This window comes from Schistocerca serialis, chromosome 9, assembly GCF_023864345.2.
Source record: "Schistocerca serialis cubense isolate TAMUIC-IGC-003099 chromosome 9, iqSchSeri2.2, whole genome shotgun sequence".
In the NCBI taxonomy this organism is placed as follows: Eukaryota; Metazoa; Arthropoda; class Insecta; order Orthoptera; family Acrididae; genus Schistocerca; species Schistocerca serialis.
Window position 1 is genome coordinate 15,783,095 of NC_064646.1, and position 27,119 is coordinate 15,810,213.

General features: G+C 42.7%; 1 protein-coding gene across 1 annotated transcript in view; it reads right to left on the minus strand.

Moving 5' to 3' along the window:
* LOC126419158 (uncharacterized) overlaps positions 1–26,239 on the minus strand; it is a 29,440-nt gene extending 3,201 nt beyond the window's left edge. The window contains exon 1 of the mRNA XM_050086282.1: positions 26,127–26,239. Coding sequence (XP_049942239.1) covers positions 26,127–26,218 — 92 coding nt within the window. The 5' untranslated portion in view covers positions 26,219–26,239. The remainder of the gene's footprint in view (positions 1–26,126) is intronic.
* Positions 26,240–27,119: the final 880 nt, after the last annotated feature.

The window sequence follows — 27,119 nt, forward strand, 5'->3', positions numbered from 1 at the left end:
TTTTCAAGTAAACTAAGCATTACACAGGAATAATTTTAGCAGGGAACATTTTTGGCGAATGCGTGTCTTTAGCATCAGGAAGGAAGGCGTTACATGACAGCAATGAAAGCTGCCAGCAAATAATTTGTGTTGCTTACTGATATGGTCAGGATGGAGACAACTGATGTATGACAGTGTTAACCTTTAAATATTTTTATATAAAAATCCTTAAGTAATTAGGATCGACATATTTTAGCGATAATTGATTACTAGTTTTGGCTGAGCTACGAACCACCCTCATATCAGTTAATAAAATGAGTGCAGTGTCTAATGACAAGACTGGAGACATCCCTTTACAACTCACCAGACGCCACACATGTCTACACACTGGCTGGAAGGAAATGCATTCATGTAAGAGATCCACATGCCAATGTTCCTGCTGGATCAGAGTAATAACTAGCACTCAGTAAATTTACTCGTAGATAATTATTAATATAACGAGTACATTAGTATTTTATTTGTAATCTAAGTGACACATGCAAAACGTCATCTATTAAAGAATTAATTTTAACAGGGAGTCTGCAATCAGATAAGGTGAGGTCTAGAATAAGATGAATTATGAGGAAACGAAAGCATTTACAAGCTCCTTTAATTACATTCTTGCAGCTGGTAAAGCTAAATCATTTATTGGATATTTACTGAAAATCCTGCACTCAAATGTAGACGTCCGATGAAGCAGATTATCCACACAGAAGACATGATCGAGTGCCAGTGTAATTCCGCACACGTACACACCGTTGGTACGTATGAATGATCAGAGATGGATTTCTCTACAACGAATAGAAAGATCATCAGATCGCACTAATGTTGTTCGTTTTTAATGTTGTTACCAGAGTTGGTAGGATATACAGGGTGGTCCATTGATCGTGACCGGGCATAATATATCTCACGAAATAAGCGTCAAACGAAAAAAAATTACAAAGAACGAAACTTGTCTAGCTCGAAGGTGGAAACCAGATGGCGCTATGGTTGGCTCGCTAGATGGTGCTGCCATACGTAAAACTGATATCAAGTTCGTTTTTTAAAAATAGGAATCCCATTTTTTATTACATATTCAAGTAGTATGTAAAGAAATATGAATGTTTCAGTTGGACCACTTTTTTCGCTTTGTGATAGATGGCGCTGTAATAATCACAACCGTATAAGTACGTGGTATCAAATAACATTTCTCCAGTGCGGACGGTATGTGCTTCATGATACATTACCCGTGCTCAAATGGACCGTTAACCAATTGCGGAAAAGGTCGATATCGTGTTGAAGTATGGCTATCGTGATCAAAATGCCCAACGGGCGTGTGCTATGTATGCTGCTCGATATCCTGGACGACATTATCCAAGTGTCCGGACCGTTCGCCGGATAGTTACGTTATTTAAGGAAACAGGAAGTGTTCAGCCACATGTGAAACGTCAACCACGACCTGCAACAAATGGTGATGCCCAATCCGCACATCAGTAGCACACAAATTGCGCGAGAATCGGGAATCTCAGAAACGTCGGTGTTGAGAATGCTACATCAACATCGATTGCACCCGTACTATATTTCTATGCACCAGGAATTGCTTGGCGACAAGTTTGAACGTCGTGTACTCTTCTGCCACTGGGCACAAGAGAAATTACGGGACGATGACAGATTTTTTGCACGCGTTCTATATAGCGACGAAGCGCCATTCACCAACAGCGGTAACGTAAACTGGCATAATATGCACTATTGGAGAACGGAAAATCCACGATGGCTGCGACAAGTGGAACATCAGCGACCTTGGCGGGATAATGTATGGTGAGGCATTATGGGAGGAAGGATAATTAGCCCCCATTTTATCGATGGCAATCTAAATGGTGCAATGTATGGTGATTTCCTACATAGTGTTCTACCGATGTTACTACAAGATGTTTCACTGCATGACAGAATGGCGATGTACTTCCAACATGGTGGATATCCGGCACATAGCTCGCGTGCGGTTGAAGCGGTAATGAACAGCATATTTCATGACAGGTGGATTCGTCGTCGAAACACCATGCCATGGTCCGCACGTTCACCGAATCTGACGTCCCCGGATTTCTTTCTGTGGGGAAAGTTGAAGGATATTTGCTATCGTGATCCTCCGATAACGCCTGACAACATGCGTCAGCGCATTGTAAATGCATGTACATACATTATGGAAGGCGAGCTACTCGCTGTTGAGAGGAATGTCGTGACACGTATTGCCAAATGCATTGAGGTTGACGGACATCATTTTGAGCATTTATTGCATTAATGCGGTATTTACAGGTAATCACGCTGAAACAGCGTGCGTTCTCAGAAATGATAAGTATACAAAGGTACATGTATCACATTGGAACAACCGAAATAAAATGTTCAAACGTACCTACGTTCTGTATTTTAGTTTAAAAAACGTGCCTGTTACCAACTGTTCGTCTAAAATTGTGAGCCATATGTTTGTGACTATTACAGCGGCATGTATCACAAAGCGAAAAAAGTGGTCCAACTAAAACGTTCATATTTATTTACGTACTAAACGAATATGTCATAAAAAATGGGGGTTGCCATTTAAAAAAAACCCAGTTGATATCCGTTTTACCTATGGCAACGCCATCTAGCGGGCCGACCATAGCGCCATCTGGTTTCCCTCTTCAAGTTAGACAAGTTTCGATCTTTGTAGTTTTTTCGTTTGACTCTTATTGGTGAGATATTTGGCCCGGTCACGATCAATGGACCGCCCTGTATAGGGGTATGAACATCGTCAAATTCTGAGTAAGCACTGTGAAGCACAAGAGATGCCGCGTACATGTGTGAGACAGCATGACCATCATCTGGCAGACATTGAAAGAGGCTTCAGTGTGTTTCTCCATTTCGTCAACTGGTGGAATGGTGCACTACAGAGATTTGTGGGGTGTTTGGAGGTGACAGTGACCCGATGTTGGACTGCATGGGAACGTGAGAGCAGGTTTTCTGGTCGTCAACGTGCCAGTCGAGCGCGTCTGACCAACACAACAGAGAATCGCCTTACTGCGCACCAGACACATAGTAACCTCTTCATATCAGCACCTGCCACCCAAGAACAAGAAATGGGCTCCCTGGAACACTCTGTATCTACCCTCACCTTAGGTCAGAGACTGGCAGCTGGCGGACTAGGTAGTTAAAAAATGGTTCAAATGGCTCTGAGCACTTTGGGACTCAACTGCTGTGGTCATTAGTCCCCTAGAACTACTTAAACCTAACTAACCTAAGGACATCACACACATCCATGCCCGAGGCAGGATTCGAACCTGCGACCGTAGCAGTCGCACGGTTCCGGACTGCGCGCCTAGAACCGCGAGACCACCGCGGCCGGCACTAGGTAGTTAAATCTCGGCTAATCCATCAAGTTGGACTGCAGTTGGAGACGTCGTACTTGAATAGTGATGACAAAATCAGCGTCGTTTATTCTTTTTAAAACTCGCTACCTGTTTCAACACCACATGATGTCATCTTCAGGCCTCGGAAGTGCTAACAACCCTACCACAACAAAGATCAAAAATTAATTACGATTGTAGTGCTGCTCACGCTGCTACATATTGCGTTTTCGGGCAACAACAAAGTTATATTATGAGGCGGGTGTCATTAGAGCACAGTTAATAAAGTCATTTCTTGAAATAATGGATAAACTAGGCACCCATCTTTTCGTGTTTTCCACGCTGGTCTCGTGAACTCATGGCTCAATCGTCGAAAATCTAGTTAGTGATGATTCTAAGCTCGGATGCAAAGAGGGCTAGGTGTTATTCTGCGATATTCACAAGTTTTATAGATGTGTTTCATAAACCATTCTTGGAGATTAAACTTTTGCAAGTTAGGACAATGGTGATGTAAAGAAGTAATCAGCACTCCGAATTTAAGTTGCACTTCTTTTTGATTACTTTTGTTGCAATATCACGTAACTCGTTCCAAAACATCACTTCACAATATAAAACATACTTGAAAATATCTTCCTCACTGTTAAAGTTCACATTTCATAAACTGACTACAATTTGCGTCTTTTTAACATGACGACCAAAGCTTGACTCTCTAATAACCGCTTATGCGCCCAAAAATCAGAGTTACAAGTACGTCAAGGATCATAGTGACAAAAGAAAGAATACACATAAGAATAATATCATTGCAATATATACAGGGTGTTTCAAAAATGACCGGTATATTTGAAACGGTAATAAAAACTAAATGAGCAGCGATAGAAATACACCGTTTGTTGCAATATGCTTGGGACAACAGTACATTTTCAGGCAGACAAACTTTCGAAATTACAGTAGTTACAATTTTCATCAACAGATGGCGCTGCAAGTGATGTGAAAGATATAGAAGACAACGCAGTCTGTGGGTGCGCCATTCTGTACGTCGTCTTTCTGCTGTAAGCGTGTGCTGTTCATAACGTGCAAGTGTGCTGTAGACAACATGGTTTATTCCTTAGAACAGAGGATTTTTCTGGTGTTGGAATTCCACCGCCTAGAACACAGTGTTGTTGCAACAAGACGAAGTTTTCAACGGAGATTTAATGTAACCAAAGGACCGAAAAGCGATACAATAAAAGATGTGTTTGAAAAATTTCAACGGACAGGGAACGTGACGGATGAACGTGCTGGAAAGGTAGGGCGACCGCGTACGGCAACCACAGAGGGCAACGCGCAGCTAGTGCAGCAGGTGATCCAACAGAGGCCTCGGGTTTCCGTTCGCCGTGTTGCAGCTGCGGTCTAAATGACGCCAACGTCCACGTATCGTCTCATGCGCCAGAGTTTACACCACTATCCATACGAAATTCGAACGCGGTAACCCCTCAGCGCCGCTACCATTGCTGCACGAGAGACATTCGCTAACGATATAGTGCACAGGATTGATGACGGCGATATGCATGTGGGCAGCATTTGGTTTACTGACGAAGCTTATTTTTACCTGGACGGCTTCGTCAATAAACGGAACTGGCGCATATGGGGAACCGAAAAGCCCCATGTTGCAGTCCCATCGTCCCTGCATCCTCAAAAAGTACTGGTCTGGGCCGCCATTTCTTCCAAAGGAATCATTGGCCCATTTTTCAGATCCGAAACGATTACTGCATCACGCTATCTGGACATTCTTCGTGAATTTGTGGCGGTACAAACTGCCTTAGACGACCTGCGAACACCTCGTGGTTTATGCAAGATGGTGCCCGGCCACATCGCACGGCCGACGTCTTTAATTTCCTGAATGAATATTTCGATGATCGTGTGATTGCTTTGGGCTATCCGAAACATACAGTAGGCGGCGTGGATTGGCCTCCCTATTCGCCAGACATGAACCCCTGTGACTTCTTTCTGAGGGGACACTTTTCAAGTGTACCGCCAGAATCCAGAAACAATTGAACAGCTGAAGCAGTACATCTCATCTGCATGTGAAGCCATTCCGCCAGACACGTTGTCAAAGGTTTCGGGTAATTTCATTCAGAGACTACGCCATATTATTGCTACGCATGGTGTATATATGGAAAATATCGTACTATAGAGTTTCCCAGACCGCAGCGCCATCTGTTGTTGAAAATTGCAACTACTGTAATTTCGAAAGTTTGTCTGCCTGAAAATGTACTGTTGTTCCAAGCATATTGCAACAAACGGTGTATTTCTATCGCTGCTCGCTTAGTTTTTATTGCCGTTTCAAATATACCGGTCATTTTTGAAACACCCTGTACATATCGATGTATCGAAGTACCTATACATTAATGAAATCAAATCTGAATGTTGTCACACAAATATGTTAACTATTTTACGGAAACGCAGTAGAATATTGCTGGTATCGAGAGGTTGAGGTGAGGTGCCGTAATGGTTACGTAATTCAAGTACCATTACAACGTAACCTGGCTTCCGCAACGGTTTTCATGTGCAATGAACAAAATCGTGGGAATAAGAAGCACAGCTTGGTCAGACGACCATGTTGGGCTTGTTATTGCGACGGAATGGACGGAATCTAGTTAATTTCAGCCCGCTGCATACGATTCTGTTTATGCTTCCAAAATGCCTTCACAAAAGAAGACGAAGTAAATATTCCAAAATTCGAATCTAGAACAGCTGCCAACATGAGTAACGTAGAAGTAAATATCCTCGGAGTAGTGAAGTAACTCAAATCACTTAATAAAAGCAAGTCTTCTGGTCCAGACTGTACACCAATAAGGTTCCTTTCGGAGTATGCTGACGCATTAGCTTCATACTTAACAACCATATACAACCGTTCGCTCGACGAAATATCCGTACCCAAAGACTGGAAAGTTGCACAGGTCACACCAATATTCAAGAAAGGTAGTAGGAGTAATCCAGTAAATTACAGGCCCTTATCGTTAACGTCTATATGCAGCAGGATTTTAGAACATATATTATGTTCAAACATTATGAATTACCTCGAAGGAAACGGTCTACTGACACACAGTCAACATGGGTTTAGGAAACATCGTTCCTGTGAAACACAACTAGCTCTCTATTCACATGAAGTGCTCGGTGCTATTGACAAGGGATTTCAGATAGATTCCGAATTCCTGGATTTCCGGAAGGCTTTTGTCACTGTACCACACAAGGGGATCGTAGAAAAATTACGTGCTTATGGAATATCGTCTCAGTTATGTGACTGGATTTGAGATTTCCTGTCAGAGAGGTCACAGTTCGTAGTAATTGACGGAACGTCATCGAGTAAAACAGAAGTGTTTTCAGGCGTTCCCCAAGGTAGTGTTATAAGCCCTTTGCTGTTCCTTATCTATACAAACGATTTGGGAGACAATCTGAGCAGCCGTCTTCGGTTGTTTGCAGATGGCGTAGTCATTTATCGACTAATAAAATCTTCAGAAGATCAAAACAAACTGCTAAACGATTTAGAAAAACATATCTGAATGGTGCGAAAAGTGGCAGTTGACCCTAAATAACGAAAAGTGTGAGATCATCCACATGAGTACTAAAAGGAACTCGTTAAACGTCGCTTACACGATAAATCAGTCTAATCTAAAAGCCGTAAATTCAGCTAAATGCCTAGGTATTGCAAGTACGAACAACTTTAAATTGGAAATAACACATAGAAAATGTTGTGGGGAAGACTAACCAAAGGCTGCGTTTTATTGGCAGGACACTTAGAAAATGTCACAGACCTACTAAGGAGACTGCCTACACTACGCTTGTCCGTCCTCTTTTAGATATCGCCGCACGGTGTGGGATCCTTACCAGGTAGGACCGACCGAGTACATCGAAAAAGTTCAAAGAAGAGCTGCACATTTTGTATTATCGCGAAATATGGGAGAGAGTGTCACAGAAATGATACGGGATTTGGGCTGGAAATGATTAAAAGAAAGGCGTCTTTCGTTGCGACGGAATCTTCCCGCGAAATCCCCATCACCAACTTTCTCCTCCGAATGAGAAAGTGTTTTGTTGACACCGATCTACATAGGGCGGAACGATCACCACTATAAAATAAGGGAAATCAGAGCTCGTACGGAAAGATAAAGGTGTTAATTCTTTCCGCGCGCTATACGAGATTGGAATAATAGAGAATTGTGAAGGTGGTTCGATGAACCCTCTGCCAGGCACTTAAATGTGATTTGCAGACTATCCATGTAGATGTAGAGGTAGATGTAGATTGCACATGATAACGGTTGTGGATGGCAGGTTACTTTTGGAGTCTGAAAATGAAACCACGTGGTGTCGAAACTGGTAGCATGTCTTAAAAAGAACAAACGACGTTAGATTCAAATACGGCCGCTGGTTTTGTCATCGTTATTCAGGTACTAGGTAATTAAAGTCCCAAGTATATCCTGCCACTAACACCCCAGCATAAACTACTGGGTTTGGGGTAGTGCCGTAACTGGGAACCATAGGTTGTTGATGAATGGCGTCGCATTGTGTTCAGCTGTGAATAATGGCTCTACACTTCCCCAGATGGTCATTTTCGGCGAGTACGGCGGCGACCTGGCTAGCGATCTCAGTCTTCCAATGTTTTGTAAAGGCATATTCTGGGGGAGCCACGGTGACTGGTGGAACAGCTATGGCTCAGTAATACTCAAGGACATTCTGCTTCCTCATGGGTTACCTCTCATACAACATACGTGGTCCTTTTTCAACGAGACTATGCTCATTCACACATTGCACGTATCTCTATGAACCGTAACCGTAATCCAGAATGAGATTTTCACTCTGCAGCGGAGTGTGCGCTGATATGAAAGTTCCTGGCAGATTAAAACTGTGTGCCAGACCGAGACTCGAACTCGGGACCTTTGCCTTTCGCAGGCAAGTGCTCTACCATCTGAGCTATCCAAGCACCATTGTAACCATAATGTTGATGTATTCCCACGGCTAACAGGACCACCAGATCTGTTTCCGACAGAACACGTGTGTGACCATCTTGGATGTCAATTCTGTACCAGAGCCAATACACAGGACATCGAGGACAACAGCTGTGGGTCAGCTGTCCGCATTCGGGAGGACGACGGTTCAATCCCGTCTCCGGCCATCCTGATTTAGGTTTTCCGTGATTTCCCTAAATCGTTTCAGGCAAATGCCGGGATGGTTCCTTTGAAAGGGCACGGCCGATTTCCTTCCCAATCCTTCCCTAACCCGAGCTTGCGCTCCGTCTCTAATGACCTCGTTGTCGACGGGACGTTAAACACTAACCACCACCACCACCAGCTGTCCGCAGGAGAGGATGCAATGGTCTTTGACACCCTTTTTCGCCGAATTAGTGCGTACGTTCAGACACGAGGGGTTGCAACCTCAGATAAGTGCCCTTTGTAAATTTGAATTTGGAATCACCGAAATAACACCACCCATTATCTCAACCCATGAAGTTTTATTCCATTTCCTCCTCCCCATGAGGGTGCTTCGCTTTTTTTGACAGGCATTGAATATTTTATGCATAATGATTTTAGGTCGTGTATAATAGCTCCTCAAACAATTTGACTATATTAAATTCAAAGAGATTTAACGTTATTAAATCCACCACTACGTTAACCAATTTCCAGAAAGGGACAATGAAAACATTTAACACATATAGTTGGTGAACAATGAGGGGATAATTAATACAAACATTACTACAGTTTTCGTAATATATCCTACTTTGAAATAGACGTGACGTATCAATGGTGGGCAATGAAAACCTAGCAACTCCATTTATCTGTAAAACCCTCTTAATTCCAGTAACCAGTAACTCCATTACCAAAGAGAGATTATTGCTTGGATTTCTTTAATCTGTCAATAACTAAGCTTCTTCTTCTTCTTCTTGTTTCGAATGGACCTACTTTGGACCGCGCTTGTTCAGCTGTTGGGCTTTGACCTTCGCCCAGTGCATTCACAATCGCTGCTGATGTAGCTTTCCTGAAATCCTCGGGCTTCCTTCAGGGTGGGTCTCACAGACCGCCTGTTCTGGAGATCAGTTATTCTCAGTTCTTTAATGTCCTTTTCAGTTTCTGTCAGCCAAGTTGTGCGAACCTTTTTGTTTTGCCAGAAGGCGAACGACCGTTGGTCAGTCTGTTTAGAGGCAATCTTGCAACATGCCTATAGAAAGCTGCCCTTCTTTTTCTTTCACAGTCAGAGAGCCTCTTGATATGTTCGTAGAGTTCCGAGGTATGTCGCTTTCTGAATTCCCCATCTTCTTCTACTGGTCCTAGGATCTTCCTGAGGATTCTCCATCAGACTTCTCCGGTTCGTGGAAAGACATTCCATGGCATACAGGGCTTCTGGTCGTGTGACTCATGTGTAGTGCTTAAGTTTCAGGTTGCTTGACAGGAATGTTTTGTTGTAGGTGTTCGTAGTCAGTCGATAGGCTAGTTGCAAGTTCCTACTATATAGTTACACGTGTTCCAACTTTATCTGTATCACTTAAGAAATTGTTTTTTCTTCTCTTGCAAAATTTAGCAAAGTGGAGTTACGAGGTTTTCGTTGCCTACCATCGATATACTACACTGTAGGTCAGTTGATGTGGGGAACATTGCGTTTTGCCACTTAACATGCAAGCGATGCGGGTCATGTGCTCAGTATAGTTGGTGGCTTCTTGGCAATGGAAGCCGGTGCAGTGGCGTGTGGACTCCAGTCGACAATACAACAGATGGCGCCGGACCTTCGATGCAGGCAGATCCACGCTTGCTGCAGTGTTCCAGCATCGCGCAAAGCTTTGTGGTCTGTTACAGGCACGTAGTTATATTGTGTACTCACTATCCGCCCGCAGAGCAGTCATTCTGACTAGTTCAAAATCTCTCACATGCTGTTTTGATGTGCTTGATCAGCTGCATTAAACATATTAAATACATAGGGGAAACGATGCAAATGAAGGGATATCCATCTGTACAACAGATAATAATGCTTACGTTTGAGCATGATACCTTAATCCAGAAATAAAGTTCAGACCTTGACTGAGAATTTTGCCTTTCTTGGCTACTAACCAATTAGCTGCAAGAACAGAGGCTACTTCTTAAATATTTATTTTGTAAACAAACAAACAAACAAATGCCACATATTCATTACTAACATGTGATTCTTCAATTTCTCCAGGCGTATTTTATGACGAAATAAATCTCGGGTGAACAACCTGGTATGAGTGTGTATAGGACGCAATATTTCGGCGGGAGAGGGATTGTCCTATATATACATGGCGCCTGCCCACCGCCGGTCACTACGTCAGCGCACCTGATGATGGCAACGTGGTCGATTGCCGAAATATTGTGTCCTATGCACACTCATACCAGGCTGTTCACCCGAGATTTATTTCGTCATTACTAACATGTTGCCAACTTAAAAATATTGATAAAATTGCAAACGTCGATAGTAGATACTTGCTTAATACATATGATAACACACCAACAACTGACCTCCAGTGTGAAGCGATTCTGTTTAAAGCACCACCATCTGTGTAATCATTTATGAGTCAAAAGGCATTTTAACTAACATTAGTATTGGTTAAGCGACAGATTAAAACATTAATAAATAGATTACAATTTCAAATGATCTGCCTCGCAGAATGCGAGTTCTTTATGTTTTGGATCACTATTTATAACTATTTGTTTGCTTTGGGTTTCGAAGAATAAGAGAAACGCTTTAAAATATAAAGTTATAAAAATATTAGTTGATGCATGTCATTCATCTGCGTTTTGGGTTAGTTGTTGCTTCTGGCAAAAAAACAATCTTACTGTGATGTACGTTCACGAGGTTATTAATATTTTGATGTGGCTATATTAATTAAGTGTTAATTCAAATATAGCTTTCTACTTGCTTTATATCGCATGTGCAAAGGTAATCTGACACCCTGTTTCGATACAATAACACAGTCACTCTGATAGGGGATGTAATCAAAATTACGTAAAAGGACGTATGCAGATCGCTACATATCACATGTCATGGATCACTTTACCGAAGCTGTTCTGTACAAACAAAATACGTATCCTTCCGTCTTTCAGAAAATCTACTGTCAAAATGATGTCGTGCACAATCATAATGCGTTACGTAAATTCGACCTATTATCTGTTATGCATCAAAGGCAGCAAGAGACTGGAACTGAGCCGCTAAGACAAAGTCTTTCTCGATCTAATGTCTGCAAAAGTTTGTGGGCTTAATTTAATGAGTACAGCAAATGAAAGAATAAGTCTTCTACGTTCTTGTTCTGGTCTTCAGTCCGAAGACTTGTTTGATCCATGTCTTCAAGTTGCTCTTTCCTGTACAAGCGTCACCATCTCCAAATAACTATAGTAACCCACATATATTCTGCTCACTGTACTCATCTCTTGGACTATCTCTGAAATTTTTACCCTCCACGCTCCCTTACAGTACTAAACTGACGATTCATTGATGTCTCAGAAAGTGTCCTGGCAACCGATCTCTTCTTCAATGTCGACTTACGCCATAAATTTCTTTTCTATGCCGTTATATTCAGTAGCTTCATATTATGCAATCGAACCATTTAATCTTCAGCATTCCTCTGTAACAATACATCTCAAAAGTTGCTATTCTCTTCTTGTCTGAACTTCTTATCGTAGATGGCCTCACTATAGGCTTCCAAGGAATTTGTTAACATCGAATATAAATTTACGGATAAGTGTTAAATTTCTCTTTTTCAGAAACACTGTCCTTGCCATTACCGATGTACATGTTCTATCGTCCCTACTTCGTCCATCATCAGTTATGTTACTGCCAAATGGAAAAACTCACAACTACTTTTAGTGTCTTATTTCCTACTATAATACTCTCAGCATCGTCTGATTTAATTCTGCTGCATTACGCTATCCTTGTTTGACTTTTTTAATGTTAAACTTATGTGCTTTTTTTCAAGACACTGACCATTCCTAGCATCTGCACTTCCAAGTTCTTCGATGTCTCTGACAGCGTTACACTGTCACCGGAAAACTTCAAGGTTTTTATTTCTCCTCCACGAAATTTAATTCCTACTCCAAATAATTCTTTGGTTTCCTTTACTGCTAGCTCAATGTTCGATTTGAATAACGTCTGAGATAGGTTACAATCCCGTCTCACTCCCTTCTCAACCACTGATTCCTTTTCATGTCCTTCGAGTTTTACAACTGGCGTCTCTTTTCTGTATATTTCTTTCTCTACGTTTGAATCTTGTTACCTTCAAAATTTCAGAGAGAGTATTACAGTCAACATCGTCAAAGCTCTCTCTATGTCTACAAATATTATGAACGTAGATTTTCCTTTCCTTAAACAAATTTTCAAATTAAGTCGTAGGGTCGGTATTGCCTCACGTGTTCCAACATTTCTCCAGAGCCCAAACCAATCTTATACGAGGCCGGCATCTATCAGTTTTTCCATTCATCTGTAAATAATTCACGGTACTACTTTCAACCGGCAACGGTCTTGCCGCAGTGAATACACCGGTTCCCGCGAAATCACCGAAATTAAGCGCTGTCGGGCGTGGTCAGCATGTGGATGGGTAACCATCCAGGCCGCCATGCGCTGTTGCCATTTTTCGGGGTGCTCTCAGCCTCGTGATGCCAATTGAGGAGCTACTCGACCGAACAGTAGCGGCTTCGGTCAAGAATACCGTCATATGAACAGGGAGAGCGGTGTGCTGACCCCATGCCTCTCCTATCCGCATCCCCGCATCCTCCACTGAGGATGACACGGCGGTCGGATGGTCCCAGTAGGCCACTCGCGGCCTGCCGACGGAGTGCTTTTTTGTGTACTATTTTTCAACCATGACTTATTAAACTGATAGTTCGGTAATATGAAAACCTGTCAACAACTGATTTCTCTGGAGATGGAACTATCACATTCTTCTTGAAGTCTGAAGATATTTCGCCTCTTGCACACCAGGTGGAATAGTTTTGTCATGGCTGGCTCTCCCACGAATATCAGCAATTTTTCCAGAATGTTGTCTACTGTAGTGGTATTTTTCAACTTGGGTGATTTCAAGTTGTTGTTGTTGTGGTTTTCAGTCCACAGACTGGCTTGATGCAGCTATCCATGCTACTCTATCCTGTGCAAGCTTCTTCATCTCCCAGTACCTACTGCAACCTACATGCTTCTGAATCCGCTTAGTGTATTCATCTCTTGGTCTCCCTCTACGAGTTTTACCCTCCACACTGCCCTCCAATACTAAATTGGTAATCCCTTGATGCCTCAGAACATGTCCTACCAACCGATCTCTTCTTCTAGTCAAGTTGTGCCTCAAATTTCTCTTCTCCCAAATACTATTCAATACCTCGCCATTAGTTGTGTGATCTACCCATCTAATCTTCAGCATTCTTCTGTAGCACCACATTTCTTCTTGTCCAAATTATTTATCGTCCATGTTTCACTTCCATACTTGGGTACACTCCACACAAATACTTTGAGAAAAGCCACTTAAATCTATACTCGATGTTAACAAATTTCTCTTCTTCAGAAACACCTTCCTTGCCATTGCCAGTCTACATTTTATATTCTCTCTACTTCGACCATCATCAGTTATTTTGCTCCCCAAATAGGAAAACACAGTTACTACTTTAAGCGTCTCATTTCGTAAACTAATTCCCTCAGCAACACCTGATTTAATTCGACTACATTCCATTATCATCATTTTGCTTTTATTGATGTTCATCTTACATCCTCCTTTCAAGACACTGTACATTCCGTTCAACTGTCTCTACCAGGTCCTTCGCTGTCACTGACAAAATTACAATGTCTTCGGCGAACCTCAAAGTTTTTATTTCTTCTCTATGGATTTTAATTCCTACTCCGAATTTTTCTTTTGTTTCCTTTACTGCTTGCTCAATATACAGATTTAATAACATTTGGGATAGGCTACAACCCTGTCTCACTCCCTTCCCAACCAATGATTCCCTTTCACGCCCATAGACTCGAATACTGCCATCTGGTTTTTGTACAAATTGTAGATAGCCTTTCGCTCCCTGTATTTTATCCCTGCCACCTTCAGAATTTGAAAGAGAGTATTCCAGTAAACATTTTCAAAAGCTTTCTCTAAGTCTACAAATGCTACAAATGTAGGTTTGCCTTTCCTTAATCTATATTGTAAGTCGTAGGGTCAGTATTGCCTTACGTGTTCCAGTATTTCTACGGAATCCAAACTGATCTTCCCCGAGGTCGGCTTCTACCAGTTCTTCCATTCGTCTGTAAAGAATTCGCGTTAGTATTTTGCAGCCGTGAACCCTGTCTCACTCCCTTCCCAACCAATGATTCCCTTTCACGCCCCTAGACTCGAATACTGCCATCTGGTTTTTGTACAAATTGTAGATAGCCTTTCGCTCCCTGTATTTTATCCCTGCCACCTTCAGAATTTGAAAGAGAGTATTCCAGTAAACATTGTCAAAAGCTTTCTCTAAGTCTACAAATGCTACAAATGTAGGTTTGCCTTTCCTTAATCTATATTGTAAGTCGTAGGGTCAGTATTGCCTTACGTGTTCCAGTATTTCTACGGAATCCAAACTGATCTTCCCCGAGGTCGGCTTCTACCAGTTCTTCCATTCGTCTGTAAAGAATTCGCGTTAGTATTTTGCAGCCGTGACTTATTAAATTGATAGCTCGGTAATTTTCACATCTGTCAACACCTGCTTTCTTTGGGATTGGAATTATTATATTCGTCTTGAAGGTTGAGGGTATTTCGCCTGTCTCATACATCTTGCTCACCAGCCGGTAGAGTTTTGTCAGGGCTCGCTCTCCCAAGGCTGTCAGTAATTCTAATGGAATGTTGTCCACTCCCGGGCCTTGTTTCGACTTAGGTCTTTCAGTGCTCTGTCAAACTTTTCACACAGTATCATATCTCCCATTTCATCTTCATCTACATCCTCCACCATTTCCATTATATTGTCCTCAAGTGCATCGCTCTTGTGTAGATCCTCTATATACTCCTTCCACCTTTCTGCTTGCCCCTCTTTGCTTAGAACTAGGTTTCCAACTGAGTTCTTCATATTCAAACAAGTCGTTCTCTTTTCCCCAAAGGTCTCTTTAATTTTCCTTAAGGCAGTATCTATCTTACCCCTAGTGGGATATGCCTTTACATCCTTACACTTGTCCTCTAGCCATCTCTGCTTAGCCATTTTGCACTTCCTGTCGATCTCATTTTTGAGACATTTGTATTCCTTTTGCCTGCTTCATTTACTGCATTTTTATATTGTCTTCTTTTATCAATTAAATTTAATATATCTTCTGTTACCCAAGGATTTCTACTAGCCCTAGTCTTTTTACCTACGTGGTCCCCTGCTGCCTTCACTATTTCATCCCTCAAAGCTACCCATTCTTCTTCTACTGTATTTCTTTCCCCCATTCCTGTCAATCGTTCCCTAGTGGTTTCCTGAAACTCTCTACAATTCCACGCTCCAATCCATAGAACGTCAGTTTTATTTCTCTTAATAACGACGTCCTCCTGAGTAGCCCTCGCCCAGAGATTCGAATGGGGGACTATTTTACATGAGGAATATTTTGCCCAAGAAGATGCCAGCATCATTTAACCATACAGTAAAGCTGCATGCCCTCGGGAAAAATTACGGCTGTAGTTTCCCCTTGCTTTCAGCCGTTCGCAGTACCAGCACAGCAAGGCCATTTTGGTTAATGTTACAAGGCCAGATCAGTCAATCATGCAGACTGTTGCCCCTGCAGCTACTAGAAAGCTGCTGCCAGATACCTCTCCATGTTGGTTGCACCCACGGTACGGCTATATGTATCGCTGAGGCACGCAAGCCTCCCCTCCAACGGCAAGGTCCGTGGTTCATGGGGGGGATTTAATATCTTGTCAAATTTTTCTCGCATTACTACACCTTCCATGTCATCTTCATCTTCGTCCTCTTTCCTTTCAGTAATATTGTCATCAAATTTATTCCCCTTGTGTGGCCCCTCTATATACTCCTTCCACCTTTCAGCTTTCCCTTCTTCGCTTTGTACTGGTTTTTCATCTGAATTGTCAATATTCATACAACTGTTTCGCTTTTATCCAATGGGCTCTTTAATTTTCATACACGTGGTATCTAACTTTCCCCTAGTTATATATGCTGCTGTATCGATATATTTTTTCCTCTGGCTGCTTGGCCATTTTGCGCTTCCTGGCAGTCTTCTTTTTTAGACGTTTGTATTCCCTTTCGCCTGCTTCATTTGGTGCATTTTTATACTTCTCCCTTCATCAGTTACATTCATTATCTCCTGTAATACCCAAGGATTTCTACTTGGCCTCGTTTCTTTTTCCTGTGTGATCCTCTGCTACATTCACTTTTTCGTCTCTCAAAGCAACCTATTCATCTTCCACTGTATTCCTTTTCACTCTTTGCATACTGTTCCCTCTGAAACTTTCAAAAACCTCTGGGTCTTGCAGCTCATCTTGGTTCCATCTCCCTAATTCACGGCCATTTCGCAGTTTCTTGAGTTTTAATCTATAGTTCATTACCAATAAATTGTGGTCAGAGTACACATCTGCCCCTGAAGACGTCTTAAAGTTTAAAATCTGTTTCCAGTATCTCTGTCCTACCATTCTATAATCAATCTGAAACTTTCTAGTGGCTCCAAGTGTCTTCCATGTATACAACGTTTGTTCATGAGTCTTATACCAAATGTGAGCGATGATTAAATTATGTTCTGTGTAAAATTCTACCAGATGTTTTTCTCTTTCATTCCTTTCCCACAGTCCATCTGTTTCTACCATTTTTGCTTATAAATGCAAGCAGTAAAACTGCAATGTCTACAGATATTAATGAACAGTACTTGTCAGACAGAATGCAAAAATTCAACTGAGAATTGAATTTGTACCTTCGGTCCGACATATACTGTTTATTGATATGTGCATGTACTACAATTTTACTACTTGTATTTATAAGTTCACAGTGCTTTATAAAGATGGCTGCGCAGTTACTGAAATCGATTTACAACAGTAATAAAGATTTCTACTTCAATGCCGGCCGCGGTGGTCTTGCGGTTCTAGGCGCTCAGTCCGGAACCGCGCGACTGCTACGGTCGCAGGTTCGAATCCTGCCTCGGGCATGGATGTGTGTGATGTCCTTAGGTTAGTTAGGTTTAAGTAGTTCTAAGTTCTAGGGGACTGATGACCACAGATGTTTAGTCCCATAATGCTCAGAGCCATTTGAACCATTTTTTTCTACTTCAGTGACCAGTGCTGACTCTCCTCACACATTTGATCAGAAAGCCTCAACACCCTCTGATCTCATCACATATTTTTTCAATCTCTTCACAATCTGCGGAGCTAGTTGGCATACAAACTTGTACTACTGCGGTGGGTGTTTGCTTCGTGTCTGTCTTGGTTGCGATAATTCGTTTATTACGCTGTTCATAGTAGTAGCTTACCTGCATTCCTATTTTCGTATTTATTGTTAGACGTACTTCTGCACTAACGCTATTTGAATTTGTATTAGTAGCCCTGTACTCACCTCAGCAGAAGTCCTCTTCATCCTGTCACCGAACTTCACTAACTCCTACTGTCTCTAACTTCAATTATTTCTTTTTTTAAAAATTTAGAGGATATAACATTCTGTGCTCTGACCCGTAGATCGTCAGATTTTCCGTAGGTCTAGCATCAAAATTACCTTTAGTGAAACATATTTTCGAAAATCTTTCATCACCTATTTCGCCTCCTTAGGATGAAATTTCGTTAAATCTCTCCATCTTTTGTATACGGTGTGTCCCATTTATTTTGCTCACCCAAAACAACTTTTTCTGATGCGTTAAAGAAAAATTGTTTCAACCAATGTTTTTCAACATCATTGTGTAGTTTTATTTACTCCCACAGATGTAGGAGATACGGGATAGTGGTTAAATTCTGTAAATGGATCCATGTACACTTCATTCAAGAATCACTCACACTCTCCAAGAGATATTAAAAATATATCACATTGTATCATTTTATCCACGAAACTGGTAGCTATGGAAATGATAAATAATACACAACTTATCTGATTTAGATAACACTTCAGCGCATTTCATCAACTAAATCATTTAACCATTTCAAGGTGCGTTTGAATATTTTAAAAATTACCAGTCAACAATGAATGCATCAATACTGCATTGTACAGTAATTGGCTCTTATTATCGTACAGTACCGTATTAAGGTTCTTACTTTGTAGTTAGTTTTACTGTGATACTACCACTACATAGAAAACAGAGCGTTTACATCACATGCTCAAAATCGTGACCATTGGTGTTCACACATAGGTTCAGTTTGTGGATGAAGGACGTCCTTCATCGTGCTACTGCTTCCTCTGTGATCACGGGAGAAGCATCAATAATGCGTTTCTGCATGTCCTCTGTTGTTGTTGCAACATTTTGGTAGACAGTACCTTTGTCTGGTCCCCAAGGAAAAAAATCCAGCATTATAAGGTCCGGTTATCGGGCAGGCCAACTAACTGGGCCACCACATCCAATCCACACCTAGGGTACTTACGGTCCAGAATTCGTCGTGCTTATTAGTCGTTATGTGGAAGGTGTCTATCATGTTGATACCACGTGATTCTCCTCTGCTTCAGAGATACGGCGTCCAAGAGAACAGAAAGAGTGTGTCTTAAAAATCGGGCATATTGTCTACCATTTTGGTTGCTATTTACAAAGAAAGGTCCGATAATAGTATCAATAATCACTCCGCTCCAAACAATAACGTTCCATGGACCAATAGTGCATTTTTCTCATACCGACAATTCCTTTGTTGGGGAATGACGTCTCGTCGGTAAAAAGAACATCTGAGAAGAAGTTACGGCTTGCCAGAAGTTGTTGCTGTGCCCACTGATAAAACTGAACCCTATTGTTGAAGTCATTTCCATGAAGTTCTTGATGTAAAGGAACATGATAAGGACGGAATTTATGACGTTGCAGAATGCGATGTGCGCTTGTTTTTGGATCTCCAACTTCATGTTGAATTCCTTGTGTGTTGGCTTGAGGATTCATGACTATGGTAGCGAGCACAACGACCTGAACAGCTTGGTCGATGATTTCTAGGTCTTGCATTTTAACACATTAGTTGTGTTGAACAGTATTTCGCCCGCCTACAACAAATTACAGTACAGGTACGCACACTGGACTCGCATTCGGGAGGACGACGGTTCAAACCAGCTTCCTGCTATCCAGGTTTAGGTTCCCTGCTTTCTCTAAATCGCTTCAGCTAAATGCCAGGATGGTTCCTTTGAAACGGCACTGCCGACTTCCTTCCCTACCCTTCCCTAATCCAACAGGACCTGTTTGTTTCCCCCCCCCCCCCCTCACCCCCCCTCTCCCATCGCTCCGAATCAACCAACCAACCAACCTACCAACAGTAGTACGCAAAGTAGAGTACAAGATAGACATAACAACATAGTGATCATTACGTTCTCAAAAAGTACTGAATATAAACAGACAAGTTACTAAATTATTTCCTGTCAACGTACTTTCTCCATAGATCAGCAGCATTTCTACCTTACCCTTATGCGTGTACATCACACATTTGCACAACAAAAACTGTATTCACATGGTGCATTACCGCCATGCAGTTACTAAGCTACTCTGATGCACGACTACACTGGCATGCAGTGCACTATACGGTAAAGCAACAACAGATGGGGTGCGCATGGGGAGGGGGTGGGGTGGGGGGAGAGGAGTACCTGTGTTTACACGAGTTGGAAATCATAAACAAAACTCACACCTCTATTGCAGCACTACATTGTGTATGTAATGTGTACAGTCAAGACTAGGTTTCTACACAGCATGTATACTCTTTATCGTTTGCACATCTACGTTTTATTGACAAAAATGGTACAGTCTGATAGATTTTTGAATAGCTCTTGGAGAGGTTAAGTTTATGATTGAATAAAATGTACATGGTTCCATTTAAAAAATTTAATCTCTACCCTGTGTCTCCTACATCTGTGGGGATACATAAGACGTGTACCGTCAGTAAGAACTATCCATTGAGGTTAAAAAAATTGGTTGAAACAATTTTTCATTTAACGCAACAGAAAAAAGTTATTTTAGGTGAGCCAGATAAATGGGACATATGGATATCTTTCTTTCATAAAAGACATAGGAGATATTTCCATTATAATGCTGTTCGATAATTTGTGAACTTCGACATAAGGTCTAAAAAGGCCTACTCATGACTTGTAGCGTCTGTGTGGGACTACCATTTCTGCACTACTTTTTCACGCATTACGACTTTCTTTTTCTCAGACTTTTACTACAGATATTTATTGCAGTAGAGAATTTTCCTTTGTCCACCCATTTAACCACGTGGCTTTCTTCATTCATAATGATGCGAGATGGTCTTATGTCACTTAATCCCATTTTCCTGCGCGGTTTTTCTGAAAGCAAATCACCTATTTGCTTTGCACACACCTGCTATATTCCGTAATTTCTTTCAGCAATCGGGTAAGCAGTGACGCAGTTCCTGAGATGCAGACTGGCGCGGCAGTGCGATAATTTACGGGCTAATTATTTGTTTAGCAATTTTTCAACTCATCTCTATCGCAGATGGCTTACACACTTGCTCTGCACGAATCGAATCTACAGGTCAAGATTCATTACATGTTTGATCTTTGGTTAGGCAGCGTTTATACGTAATATTACGTTGCACTTGCTTCATTACCTAAAGTTTGAAAATCAGATTGCGTTATCCAGGGTTCCATCGTTGAAAATTTGGCATAAAATTCAGGGTGAAATCTGTTCACAGTTTATTCGAACTTGCACTTTAAGTCTTACATGACGGGATTCACTGTCTTCTCATGGGAAGGAGGGCACGGCGTACCCGCGCGTTATCGCCCTGAAGACGAACCAAGTGCCGAAACGTTGACTGCCGCGCTGGACAGTTGGTTGAAGGATCTTGGACCGATACTGCTCATTCAGTTTTAAGTGGTGGACATGTGACCATAACGTGCAACATATGCTTCAAAATGTTTTGAAGAAGATAAGAAGTGTGTGCAAAGCTTGTCCTTCACACCTTTTATCCCGAACAGAAACGACGCGTAGAAGGTTTCTACGACTTGATTGAAATGCGGACAGTTCTTTTGTGGAACGAAAATCGCGTGTGGCGAGACTTGGTGTTAGAACCTACCGCAGAATCTAGGAAGTACATAAATTCACATGAACGATCAACGCTTTGACGTCATAAACGACATTCAAGGCAATATGGCGGGAGACTTGAACAACATCCAAAAGAAGATCTTTTCTGACAGTTTCACACGGTTGTATCAACGTGCTGTGCGTTGTACTCAAGTATGGGGGAGACTATGAAGGGCACTTGGTGCATGAAAATCACAGTCATACGTGTTCTGTTTATTTTATTTTTATTGATCCAGTTCTCGAAGCTTTTTGCACTGAAGGGATGTGGAAGAATTGGACTGGCACAAATGAAGAAAGCTTTCTGTAATAACAGAACTCCACTGGAACAAGATACAGATATGGACGTAACGAAGAAGTTCCTAAAAGTGTACAACCCTTGAGAACACATCATTGCATGGAAGTGAAATTTTAACCACTCTGAGAATCTGAGCCTGGGAGCATTTGAAACATAGTGCTGTCGAAAAATGTTAGAAAGTAAGAAGGGGTATGATGCTCGGAATGAAGGCGTTCTGAAAACAATAAATGAGGGAAGTTTTATGGAAGACTCTCAGTAGAAGATGGGACAGCTATGGGCATCCATGAATACTAAATATGGAGCTAGATAGAGAAGCAGAAGGTAAACATACGGACGCAGAAAAGACTAGACAATACTAAATATTTTACTGAAGTTGTTGGGTGTACTTGCGACATCGAGATGAATTGGCGTAATAGCGTAACAGCCGACGGGCAGCATCCACCCACATGGAAGAATAATCTCAACAACAAGAAATGCAATTTTTGTAACATATGCCATGAGGTAATAAATTGTAAACGTGACGTACAGGATGTAGTCGTTAAAGTCGTGAATAAGATGCCGTGAGCACTGTTTCGTTGGGGTTACAGTTTTGTGACTAGCGATAAAAAAGAGGAAGGTCAAAAGAAGAGGGGGGAAGTGAGGGGAAAGTTAGAATAGGGAGAAAAAGAAGAAGGAAGAGTATTGAGCGAAACTAGAATGGGAAGGAGTAGAGATAGGTGGAAAGAAATCATGAGGAGATTCAGATCGGACTCAGACTTGTTCCGATGACCGCGCGTGTTAGCACGCCGCTTCCAGGATTCGGGGAGATGCGCCGATCCCGGATCAAATCGGCCTGGGGGATTAATGACGCGAGACATTGTAACGGTCGGTTAAAATGGCTCAAATGGCTCTGAGCACTATGGGACTGAACTGCTAAGGTCATCAGTCCCCTAGAACTTAGAAGTACTTAAACCTAACTAACCTAAGGACATCACACACATCCATGCCCGAGGCAGGATTCGAACCTGCGACCGTAGCGCTCGAGTGGTTCCAGACTGTAGCGCCTAGAACCGCTCGGCCACCCCGGCCGGCGTAACGGTCGGCCTGGATGCAGTTTTCAGGCAATTACCCGCATCCGACTAGGTGAATATCGAGCTGGTACACACGTACCGCTTCAGTTACACGAATCACAAACATTTCGAAAACGATCTCAGACTTTTAAGCTAGATGCAGACAGATTTGTTACGTAAGTTACGTCCAAGGAATAGGGGTGGGGGCTGGGGGGGAGGGGGGTAGAAGCTACGGGAAACAGGAAGAGCATCAGCCACCTCCTACCAGCGATGTTTCAAAACCAGAATATCACGCCGACCCCTTAAAGATACGGGAAACGGCCGGGGAAATGAAGATCTGAACTGTTGTTTTGTTTGTAACGGTCTTACTCACGTTGGCAATGAAACAATAAGGCAGGATCCATGTTGTTGCAATGTGATTTTGTACTCCGCATTTCCATTTTTTGAATTGCGCCATACAAGAAAGAATTATGAAGCAGTGCGGTGTCAATGAATTAAGCGAATAAACAGGTAGCGTAGGACAAGAATTAAAAAATGGGAGGATGTTGTCAGAGAGGGAGGGGGGGAGAGGGTAGTTCGGAATCTGCCCTAGGTGTGTTATCCTAGTTTCGATGCTGATCTTCGTAAAGTGATTCGACGACGTATACAGGGTGGTCCGTTGATCGTGACCGGGCCAAATATCTCAAGAAATAAGCGTCAAACGAAAAAACTACAAAGAACAAAACTCATCTAGGTTGAAGGGGGAAACCAGATGGCGCTGTGGTTGGCCCACTAGATGGCGCTGCCATAGGTCAAACAGATTTCAACTGCATTTTTTTAAAAATGGGAACCCCAATTTTTTATTACATATTCGTGTAGTACTTAAAGAAATACGAATGTTTTAGTTGGACCACTTTTTTCGCTTTGTGATAGATGGCGCTGTAATAGTCAAACATATGGTTCACAATTTTAGACGAACAGTTGGTAACAGGTAGGTTTTTTAAATTAAAATACAGGACGTAGGTACGTTTGAACATTATATTTCGGTTGTTCCACTGTGATACATGTACCTTTGTAAAATTATCATTTCTGAGAACGCATGCTGTTACAGCGTGATTACCTGTAAATATCACATTAATACAATAAATGCTCAAAATGATGTCCGTCAACCTCAATGCATTTGGCAATACGTGTAACGACATTCCTCTCAACAGCGAGTAGTTCGACTTCCGTAATGTTCGCACATGCAGTGACAATGCGCTGATGCATGTTGTCAGGCGCTGTCGGTGGAACACGACAGCAAATATCCTTCAACTTTCGCCACGGAAAGAAATCCGGGGACGTCAGATCCGGTGAACGTGCGGGCCACGGTATGGTGCTTCGACGACCAATCCGCCAGTCATTAAATATGCTATTCAATACCGCTTCAACCACACGCGACCTATGTGCCGGACTTTCATCATGTTGGAAGTACATCGCCATTGTGTCATGCAGTGAAAGATCTTGTAGTACCATCGGTAGAACATTACATAGGTAATCAGCATACATTGCACCATTTAGATTGCCATCGATAAAATGGGGGCCAATTATCCTTCCTCCCATAATGTCGCACCATACATCAACCATCGAAGGTCACTGATGTTCCAATTGTCGCAGCCATCATGGATTTTCCGTTGCCCAATACCGCATATTATGCCGGTTTACGTCACCGCTGTTGGTGAATGACGCTTCGTCGCTAAATAGAACGCGTGCAAAAAATCTGTCATCGTCCCGTAATTTCTCTTGTGGCCAGTGGCAGAACTGTACACGACGTTGAAAGTCGTCGCCATGCAATTCCTGGTGCATAGAAATATGGTACGGGTGCAATCGATGTTGATGTAGCATTCTCAACACCGACGGTTTTGAGATTCCCGATTCTCGCGCAATTTGTCTGCTACTGATGTGCGGATTAGCCGCGACAGCAGCTAAAACACCTACTTGGGCATCACCATTTGTTGCAGGTCGTGGTTGACTTTTCAAATTTGGCTGAAGACTTCCTGTTTCCTTAAATAACGTAACTGTCCGGCGAACGCTCCGGACGCTTGGATGATATCCAGGGTACCGAGCAGCATACATAGCACACGCCCGTTGGGCATTTTGATCACAAGAGCCATACATCAACACGATATCGACCTTTCCCGCAATTGGTAAACGGTCCATTTTAATACGGCTAATGTATCACGAAGCAAATACCGTCAGCACTGGCGGATTGTTACGTGATACCACGTACTTATATGTTTGTGACTGTTACAGCGCCATCTATCACAAAGCGAAAAAAGTGGTCCAACTAAAACATTGATATTTCTTTACGTACCACCCGAATATATAGTAAAAAGTGGGGGTTCCTATTAAAAAAAAAACAGTTGATATCCATTTCACCTATGGCAGCGCTATCTAGCGGGCCAACCATAGCACCATCTGGTTTCCTCCTTCAAGCTAGACGAGTTTCTGTGGTATCGATAGCTATGATGCCACGGCTTAGGTACAGGTTAAGTTGGCACTACGACACCGATACCGACGACAGCGCCCTCTAGCCGGCGCTTGAGAGCTCTACGGCCATCGCTACAGATTCTGCCCATTTGATGAGATGCAGGCAGCCAGGAAACTCCGCTTCAGCTTTGCTATACATACGACGGGTCTAAGACTTTGCATCTGTACAAAGTTATGTATTCTTTCTTGCACCAGTAAACCATTTTTACTTACTGCAGTACCGACGTATTTTTCCTGCTCCTGCTCCTACCCATGCGCCCCCTTCCAGGCGGGACACAAAAGTTTCGTTCTTTATAGTTTTTTTCGTTTGATGCCTATTTTGTAAGATGTTTGGCCCAGTCACTATTAATGGACCACCCTGTATACGTGTTCAAATGGTTCAAATGGCTCTGAGCCATATGGGACTTAACATCTGAGGTTATCAGTCCCCTAGAACTTAGAACCACTAACCCAAGGACATCACACACATCCAAGCCCGAGGCAGGATTCGAACCTGCGACCGTAGCGGTCGTGCAGTTCCAGACTGTAGCGCCTAGAACCGCTCAGCCACTCCGGCCGGCTGTATACGTGTCACAGATGTAAATAAAAGTAGATGAGGAGTGTTCTAACGGCAGCCGTGAGATGCATTGTTGCAACTTGCATTCCGCAACCAAGACCTTAGCAACCTCGAACTGAGCAACACGTCTTGGTGTTTGGCACCGCGACCTTGAAGCTAGTGTCTCTGGCGGTGGACGGAGGAGTACTGACCTGGCGGCTTCAGCCGGCACCGGAGCCGCGGAAGCTGCGGCGCATGCGCTGAAGAGCGCCGCTGCGAATGCGATGGCGACTGCAGGCGTCATTCGTGACCGACGGCGACCGCTTCTGGCCGCGGACTGCGCGGAAAACAATGTGCGCGCACGTGGCCGCCGGCTGTCACACACGCGGACGCAACGTTAGCAGGCGGGCCGGCCGCTGGAGCCCGTCCAGGAACCAGCTGCACAGCTGCTGCGCTTTACTGCGGTCGTAAAGGGCCGACGTGTTAGCGTGCTGTTTGCTTACGAGGCTTACGGCTGCTGCGGTACGTAAATAGTGCTGAGACATGTTTTACGTTCCGAAACCATGTTTATACTCGCTTCGATCCGCGGTACTTCAAGGTGCATGAGTTGTAATTAATGAAGTAGCATAATAGGAAAAGCTACGTAAATAGTGCCGAGACATGTTTTACGTTCCGAAGCCATGTTTATACTCGCTTCGATGCGCGGTACGTCAAGGTGCATGAGTTGTAATTAATGAAGTAGCGTAACAGGAAAAGCTGATGGTTAGCATTCATCCAACGAAAAATGCGATTTTTGTGACCCATACCGTGAGGCACGTGAACTGTAGACGTGACATACAGGATGTGGCTGTCTGTGTCGTGACTAAAATATGGCAGTCGGAGCGCGTGCACTGGGCATCATTTCGTTGCGGGTCACAGTTTTGTGACTGCCGATAAAAGTGAAGAAGGGCGAAAGAAAAGGAGGAGAGTGAAGGAAAAGTACTGGGGGGAACTAAAAGAGGAAAGGACGGAGATGCAGCATCTTTCCACATACCACGTCAAGTGAGGAACCAGCGATTTTTAAAAACTGATATTGTTTCGTTTGGTAACTGTTGTTTCCCTACCAATTTATTTGTTTTGAAGTCTTCACCACCTGGTGTGAAGGCAGCCTTCCACTTACTTTACGTTTATTATTTACATGTTTTGCCTGCACGAGTGGCCGAGCG